Genomic DNA, 9279 nt, shown 5'->3' with positions numbered 1-9279 from the left:
CATTTCGGGAACAAAGCTCACACAGTATTGTTACTATGCGTTTGCTTTGTAATATATATGTATAATTATTATCATTAATTATGTACATTAATACTTTGCCTATAAGTTCCTATAAGGGACCGTTCACAAACACTTGTTAGGGGGGACTGATGCAAAAAAATGTCATCGCAACAAATTTTCGGGGCCCCTTTTACAGACCTCAAAAATTTCAGACCCCCTTTTGACATGAAAATTAAGGGTCAACCCCATAGAAAAGTATATAAACTGAATTTTCCCAGGAAAATTTGTGGTCATTTTTTTCAGGCCCCCCTTAGGAGGGTCAAAACTTTTCAGAGCCCCCTTTTTGCATCAGGTCCCCCCTAACAAGTGTTTTGAACGGTCCCTAAATCCTAAATTTCTCAGTGTTTACAGGTGCGGTAAAGGAACTCTCTATTCATGTAGTTTTTGTCAAAGACGACTCACAATCCTTGCCGAGGGGGGGGGGGGGGCGGCGAAGCCGCGACAGCTCGCCGCGAAGCGGCGAGCAAGCACCAGGTCGCCGCGGGATCGGCGAACAGCGATGCCGCGAACCGGTCGCCGCGAAGCGGCAACTCAATTTTTACCATGCTATACTCCTACACATGTTGGTAGCTCGCGGGTAGTAATCAGTTTTCCAGTCTGTAACACAGACTATATTCATGTGACTCAAATGCACTATCCCAAGTACATGTGCATGGTGGAAAGAATTCACTGCTCACACCAGTCACATTATCAGTGTAGGTCTTCATGTGTGCATTTGTGTAGGGGAGTGTATTAGGATGGGGAATATTAAAATGATGAATAAAGCTATGAACACGATAACTTGAAATTCACCAAAGACAATTTCTTGGAAATGTTTTTCCAGTTTGCTGCTTATTTTCTGTATCAGTCAGAGTGTGAACATGGTGAGTATTGTAATACATGTATATGGGTGGCATAAAGTAGATCTACTCTCACTTCCCACTCATGAATCTCACTGCACTGTGAGTCCTATGATCATAATTAAAGCAAATCTAGGTTACATGGGATGAGGATGGGTGGGGAGTAACACATTGAGCCAGATAGCAAGTGCCCTAAATTTTAGCCTGGCCCAGGGCCATGAAAAAGGTAAATATGGCCCTGGCTACACAAAATCTGTATGCTACATACAGTGTTACCTACATTAGCTTACATTGTACAAGTACGGGTATCATACAGTACAGAGACTGACTCTCACTTTCCTGCATGCATTTACTGTATGGTACCCATACCCATGGGTACGGGTACGGGTCCCGGGCCATGAGTACGGGTACGGGTACGGGTACGGGTACGGGTCCCAGTCCATGAGTACGGGTACGGGTCCAAAGCCATGAGTACGGGTCAGACGGGTCCCAGTCCATAAGAACGAAGTCACAATAAGGCATGAGTACGGGTACGGGTATGGAGCCATGGGTACGGGTACGAAAATTGGGACTCGAGTACGGGTACGGGTACTACAAGTCTGCTAGATCGCCGACCAGACGCGTAGCAAGCGGGGGGACAGGGTGGACGAAGTCCATGGGCCCCGAGGGTTCAGGGCCCCGAGCACAAAAGCGAAAGTTAAATAAGGGCTGATGGAGATCAGGGCCTGATTTTTATGATATATGGAAAAGTTTTCCTATGAAAGTCTCTTTAAATAAATTATGCTCGACTCCAGTGTGTGCACGCTGTGTGTACAGAGGCGTTCAAGGTCAATACACAATGCATACATTACCACACAACACACTAAGCAGGGCTGAACGGAAGAGGGTGTGGTTTTTCCTACGGTACGACAGCATTTTGTAACCAATCAGATTCCTTTTTAGAGAGTAGAATCTGGCAAAGTATTTCTAGGAAATACCGTTTGAGCCAAGTCAATCGGACTTTTTATTATCAAGTGAGGGCCGTCTATAGCACGCTACTTTAATGACACGGGGTGCATGTCAGTGTATTTCGCCGTAAATCGGGTGAGATTTTGGAAATACCTTGTGGTGTTTAGTGCTCCTGTACGACAAGGTCTTTCATCAGATTTCCTTGGAAATCGGAGAAAGTAAAGTTTAATATATACATGAGACAATTAAGAGTGAGCCAAAAAATAAGAGACTTTCCCTTTATAATAATTGAAGTTGAAAGTGAAAAAAGACAATTTTCTCCCATTGCTTGACTTTGGGACCCATTTTATTTGAGCAAAAGAGACTACTTTTCCATAGTGAGTGGGCCAGATGGGCCCGGGTCCAGGGCAATTTTGGGCCCCCAGATTTTGGGGGCCCCAAAAGTGCCCTATGCATCTTTCTTTTAACCCCAATAACAGCATGTTTTTTGGTCAGAATAGTGCAAAACTTGGCCACTGACTTGACTGCACATACCTTCCTTGGCACGTGAGTTCGGGGCCTTCAAATTTTGGCCCGGGCCCCAGGGCCCTAATAAGGTAGGCTAAATCCTGCCCTTGTTAAAAGGGCCCGTACTGCTCCTTGTCCATGGGCCCCTGATGCTCTTGCTACGCCCCTGTCGCCGACACTTAGCCACGGGTCTTCTTTCGCTGGCGTGCAACGAAATAAAAGGTTGCATATGTGACCAGCTCCAACAAAACCCGGAACAAGTCGCCAGGCATGTTTTTGAGTTATATGCCTTTAAAGATGACATTCCCATAAAAAAACCCACATTTTTTGGAATTCTTAATTTCATGGTATTTGACCTTGGGCATGTTGGGGCTGAGTGGACTTTCAAATCCTTGAATATTTATTGAAAAGATAATTGACAGTTGAACTGTGATAATCCTTATTCAATCCAGTGTAAAGCAGAAAACTAATTAGGCCATTACTTAGATTAGCAGTTCGGTAAAAATATCAAGGTATCATTTATAAAATTATCCATATCTTGAAAAGTATTAATGCTATGTATATCATTTTGGCATAATTTTATAGCTTATTGTCCCATGCTTATATTTTTATTCAAATTATGAAATGTCAAAAATGCGACTTGTTCCATGAAATTCTGCTATATAAAATTTAAATTTAATTTAATTTAAATTTAAATTGCTATCAGTAATAGCAATCACGCACTGAATTATTTGCCCCAAAGTTTTGAAAATAGAATAAAACGAACGAAAAATAAGCTACGTTACAAGGTTTATGAGCATAAAACAACTTATTTAAATCTACCCTTTTATTTTATGCACGAATCGTACTGTCAAGACGCATGTTGTATCGATTAATTTTCTCTACCTACTTTATGTCGTAACAATCAACATTAAAAATACTTAAATTATCCTACAATTATTATAGTTTTATACAATACAATAATATAATACAACCAAGCATTTATAGCGCCCTTGCTTTTTTTAAATCTAATTTCTCAAAATCGCTGTATTAAAAAGTTTCTCACAGCCTTTTTTGTGGGACCTGAGACACACCAAACATGCCAAATGGTATTCTGAATACGAGGAATGTCCTACTGATATTATAATTTTTTTAAATTCGCGATATAATACAAATTTAATGGAAAATTGTAAAAATTGATATTTTTGACATTAGTCATCGAAGTAAACTGTATCAACATAATGATATGTATTTAAAGTGTATGTAACTCTACACTCTCCGATTTTAAGAATGTTAACATCGGCATTCCGAAGGGTTCAATCTTAGGTCCACTGTTGTTTATAATTTATGTTAATTCTATACCTGAATGTATTGATTGTAAATGTGTTATGTATGGTAATGATACAAACTTTGCTTTTTGAATCATCAGACCCAAATGCTCTTCAGTCTCAAATGAATGATAGCTTGTTAAAAATTGCTCGGTGGTTTGAAATCAATAAGCTTACTCTTAACATTAAGAAAACTAAGTACATGCTTTTTAGAACAAATCATACTTTGAAAATTTTATGACATTTCACTGGTAATGAGAATATCGAAAGGGTTGATAAATTTAAATATTAAGGGTTCATTTTTGATCCAATCTTAACTTGGAATGAACATATCAATTATATTTCTTCTGTTATTTCTAAACGTATTGGTGTCATTCGCAGAGTTAAGTTGTATCTTCCTCCAGCCACATTAAATTTACTAGCCAATGCATTGGTTTTCCCACATTTTGATTATTGCTGTTCTGTTTGGTCAAATTGCATTTCTGAGCATTGTAATTCTCTTCAAATTCTTCAAAACAAACTTGCTCGTGTTCTTTTGTCTGCGGACATTAGAACACCCATTTCTGATATGATGAACAGTCCCCCCCGGGGGGGGGGGGCATTCGACTTTGGAAGTGGCGGGGATGTGCGGACAGCAGTTCGAAACTAGAAGTCTTTCGGTGAGAGCCTAGACACCGAAAAAGGGGGGTCTTTCAGTGAGAACGTTCCAAAAAGGGGGTCTTTCCGTGAGATTGGGGAAATTTTGACCAAAAAGGGGTCATTCAGTGAGACTGGGAAAATTTTTGGGTCAAGATATAAACGTTCTTGGGACAGATTAAACGAAAGATGGGAGAAACAGCTTCTTGTAACTGTTTTTAAATGTCTTCATCATGATGTTCCATCTTACCTCTCATGGCAATTTATGTTTACTTCTTCAATTCATTCGAAATGTACCAGAAGTCAATCTTGTAATACAGTGTTTGTAAACTGAATGAAATATCATGAATAAAGATTGTTATCTTATCTATTTATCTGGGAGGAAAAGCCGATCATCATTTGAAAATTTTGACCTTTATATATTTTTTTCCAAAAGACTCTTTTCTTTCGGGAAATTTCATGTATATCTTCAACACAAAATGTTAAAACTTTAATATGAGGGATGGCTTATACACTTTAAGTACATTAAAGTTTATTGTATCTATATACAATAAACAAATTTACCCCCTGTGGAATAGACTAGTCCAAAACCAGTGCCTGGTCAAATCCAATTGATTGATTTATTGATTGGTTGCCTAGGAATGGCATTATCCAAGGGCCAGTGATGTTTAGGATCTATTGTTTGCGGTGGCCAATGAGAAGTGGTCAATGACATTCTTGCCCTGCCTAGTTTTCCAGGATAAGGCCATAAGGATATCTGTCTTGAAAGGAGTAAGATGTTTCTGGAGTTTGGTAATGGAAAAATTTTCCCACCCACCACACCCAAAATTTTATTTTTTCATATTTCAGTATTCAATTTTATCGGGGAGCAGTAGTCAACTGGGAGGACCCCATATTGTATGGGATATTGAGGATCACATGTTTACCAAAAGTGTATTGAAATATGAATTTTTAATGGTAGCCTCTAGGTAATGGCAAACTGCCAGGAAGAGAGGGTGTTAATTGACCAAGGGGTTGGATTCAACAAGTTCACAAGTTATGAACTTCTTTTGGGAGGAATCCTCATTTGGGTACACAGATCTAGGGGTTCAGGAAATCTCTGAAAAAGGGCTTTGTAACTTGCCGGTTAATACATTGCTGTTAACTTCTTTTTAAGAAGTTGGGCCACACTTTGAGCATGTTTGAAATTTCATGGAGGTCCCGTTAGTTACAATAAATTAATTTGGGCTAACTTCTCTGTGAGAAAAGCGGTGGGAGCACACTTGTGTGTGTGCAATAGGGCCGGGAAATTCCCTGGAGGGCCCGTATCTTACGAGAAATAAATTTGGGTTAACTTCTCTGCAAAAGAGAAGTTGGTCCACACTTGTGTGTGTGCAAAAGGGTTGAGCAAATTCCCTGGAGGGCCCCGTATCTTACGAGGAATTAATTTGGGTTAACTTCTCTGCAAAAGAGAAGTTGGTCCACACTTGTGTGTGTGCAAAAGGGTTGAGCAAATTCCCTGGAGGGCCCCGTAGCTTACGAGGAATTAATTTGGGTTAACTTCTCTGTGAGAAGTTGGGGAACAAGTGTGTGTGCAAAAGGTCTCGCTTAAAGTCGTGGGTGCCCCATATTCATTCATTCATTCATTTTCATTTATTCATTCATGTAGTCATTTCTTTCATTCATTTATGTATCTTTCTAGGACTTAATTCAGGTTAACTTCTCTCTGAGAAGTTGGGCCACACTTGTGTGTGAGCAAAAGGGGTTTGTGGGAAATTTCCTGGAGGGCACCATGGTCATTCATGTTTCAATCATTTATTAATGCAATCATTCATTTCTTCATTTCATTCATTTATGTACCTTACAAGGATTTAATTTGGGTTAACTTCTTTGCGGGAGGGAAAATTAGGCCACACTTGTGTGTGTGCAAATTAAAGGGCTCGGGGAAATTCCCTGGAGGGCCCCGTATCTCACAAGGAATTAATTTGGGTTAACTTCTCTGTGAGAAGTTGGGCCACACCTTGTTCTTGAGAGGCCCCGTACCTTACGGGTAAGTAATTTAAGCATGGGCTCGGGAAATTCCCGAGAGGGGTTAACTTCTCTGTGAGAAGTTGGGCCACACCATGTTCTTGAGAGGCCCCGTACCTTACGGGTAAGTAATTTAAGCATGGGCTCAGGAAATTCCCGAGAGGGCTGTATCTTACGGGTGAGCAGGCACACTGTGTTTAGATGGTTAAAAAAGGTGGCGGTAAAAAGGGACATGGCCACAAAAATTCATCTTAAAGCCAATTATATGAAAATAATTTGATCACCATAGGTAATTGCATAAGTGTTTACAAATAGTAATAATTTGTTACTAATATATTTGAGAAATAGTGCATGAGAAGTTGAACGAAATTATGTCAAATATCAGATTACTTTCCTGAATGTTCCCGGCTTCAGGAAAGTAGGATTAATGTTATGCACTTTTCTAAGGTATTTATATTAAAGGATTGACTCAATAAATGTATGTAAATTTCTCTTGAGAAATTTTCTCTTGAGAAGTTAGGCTATGTTTGATGTATTGGAACGGACCCTTTTGGTCCGTATTTTATTGGATAAGCTGAAGTTAAATCCAATTCTGGATTACAAATAAATGGAGATACTCCTGACGGATATGCCTAGCAAAACTTTTGAGTAAAATGTGCTTTATTTCATCTGGGGGTAAATCATTAGATTTATAGTTTCTTTCGAAGACTGTTAAGTATCAAAAATATCAATTTATTTACCATAAAATTTGTATTAAATCGCACATTCCGCGTATTCGTAATGTAATTTCTCGTATTCATAATGTAATTTAATGCAGGGGGATTTTGTGACACGACAAGAAAAAAGTGAAAAGGATTTTTGGCGCGTAATTTGTCATATGGAATTGTTAGCTTTTCTTGCGGCAAGTTATTGCACAACTCCCAACCTGTCCGTTAAACATTTTTAAATCCTCTCTAATGACATCTAATGATTTATAATTTCCAAACCAATTTGAGAACGATTCATAGAATAGTCACTGCCTATGCTCACAGTAAATGTTGTAGTCTTGTCACCAGTCATTGCGTTTTTAGCAGTAGCTGATATAGTCTTTAATGAGTCCGTGGGAGTTGGGGACCTACAGAGCAGAAGTTGACGTAAACCATCGCGGAAGCTGGCGTTAGTGAAGGCGTAGATGAAAGGGTTGAGTATGCTGTTAAGGAATGCTAGCTGCACGGAATACCTGTAGAATGTTCCCAAAAAGTACCTGAGGTTAAAACAGACAAAAAAGTAGATCAATGTTTTGGCATACAACATTGGTATTGACAGTACCTTTGATGTCAGAAAAAACAGCGCTAAGCAGCTACCTTCTACTATATTTATAAATACGGATTTATAAATACGCACGTGACCCATGACCAACTCCTCATGTCAATTGAAAAGGATAGGAACTCTTTAGATAAATATCATCAAATTTCAGTATTAATTGAATAGCAAAGTTTGTACTCGGGGGGGGGGGGGTCCGAATTTGTAATAATTATGTTATCGATAACAACATTTTGAAAGTATTTGCTGACGGAAAAAATATTTATCGACAGAAACATTTACAATATAATCACAAATATGAACAAAATAGACAATTTTGCTGCACAGTCTCGCGTTGTTTACTGCCTTTGCATTCAAATGTACAGGAATGCCACCCGCTCTGTAGAAGATCGCATCGAGACTTCCTGTCACGTGCGTATATATAAGTACGTATTTATTAATATAGTTGAAGCATACTGCTAAATATCCGTTTAAATTTGTGAAAACAGGACTTCTACAGTCCATAAAATAAACTTTATTGGTTATTGAAACTGAACATGAATTAGTTATCACCAATATTTTGTTAATAGCATATAAATGTTGCTCTCAGAGTATTCTTGAAAAAGAAGAAGTTTTATTTTATTAAACATGGTTTCTGTATTAATCTGTAATGGGTTCTGGGGTAAAGTGAGCGCAAAAGAAGGATCTACGATTAGCTTTTATTAGGACGGATACAACCCACTTCGTAGTTCTAGGGTTAAACAGAAATAATCAAAAATTGGTATATTTCGGGGCATGGATTCGAAATAAATTCCGACTCATGATCCGAATCATGACTAGGAGGATACCATCATCATGATCATGGTATCATGATTTTAATTTTATCTTTAGGTAAACAAATCCCATTACCTAAATGGCTTTAAACCAATGGTGTATCCAAAATGGCCAACCTGATTCGCAGACCAGCACAGAATAAATGTAATGACGACCACCCGAAGCATAGCCACCACTCTGGACTTAACCTCCAGCGATAAAAACGCGGGACTACTCTTGTCAACGCCACGCGCTAATAATTCCTGTCTTTGTAAGTTTAACTTGAATGATGTAGCAATCTGAGTGACTGACATTATCCCAACTGGTAGAAGGTACTTCAGAAGGAATAAAGTTACACCTAATAACTTCGGCATCCATGGTGTCAGCCAAACAATCTGGCATTTACCGTCCACGCTAATCCAAATAGCAAAAATGTATGCATTAAGCAAGATACTGACAATCCAAATACCAGCAACAATTTTTGATCGCGAACTACTTGAGAATACAAGCGGATATTTACTTGGGTATGAAATGGCTAAATATCGCTCAAAAGATACAACTGTAAGAGTGAACACAGACATGGCTATTGCAGTCCATACAAACGCATCAGAAAATACCAATTTACAGTAAATTTGTCCACGCCAGTCTGAGGGTACGTTCTTCCAAATTGGCAAAGGAATCAAGAGAATGGATGTCATCAAGTCTGCCACAGCAAGAGCCACAAGGAGTTCGTTCGTTGCTGACGTTGACTGCCGTTTTCGATTGTAGACTGCTATGACAAGTCCATTTCCTATCACACCGATAAGGGCCATAATAAGTTGGGAATATGTTGTCCATGTCCACGTGAATGTCACAGAAGTATCTGGTGTAGTAGAGGACAT

At 39.0% G+C, this 9279-nt stretch overlaps 1 protein-coding gene across 1 annotated transcript; it reads right to left on the bottom strand.

Annotated features, from left to right (window-relative positions):
• Window positions 1-7267: 7267 nt before the first annotated feature.
• On the bottom strand, window positions 7268-9279 carry LOC140147090 (galanin receptor 2a-like). Its single transcript, XM_072168862.1, has 2 exons — window positions 8495-9279; window positions 7268-7547 (listed from the first exon to the last, which is right to left on the bottom strand). The coding sequence occupies exons 1-2, from the start codon at window positions 9277-9279 to the stop codon at window positions 7268-7270; spliced, it is 1065 nt and encodes a 354-aa protein (XP_072024963.1).

This window comes from Amphiura filiformis, chromosome 3 (assembly GCF_039555335.1).
Source record: "Amphiura filiformis chromosome 3, Afil_fr2py, whole genome shotgun sequence".
Lineage (NCBI taxonomy): Eukaryota > Metazoa > Echinodermata > Ophiuroidea > Amphilepidida > Amphiuridae > Amphiura > Amphiura filiformis.
This window is presented reverse-complemented; position numbering and strand designations above follow the sequence as displayed.

Bases quoted from the DNA above. Each gene is read 5' to 3' on its own strand.
- LOC140147090 (XM_072168862.1), bottom strand. From the start codon at position 9,279: ATGTCCTCTACTACACCAGATACTTCTGTGACATTCACGTGGACATGG. The intron at 7,548-8,494 runs GTAATGGGATTT...TTTTAACCTCAG, and splicing joins ATTGGTTTAAAGCCATTTAG to GTACTTTTTGGGAACATTCT.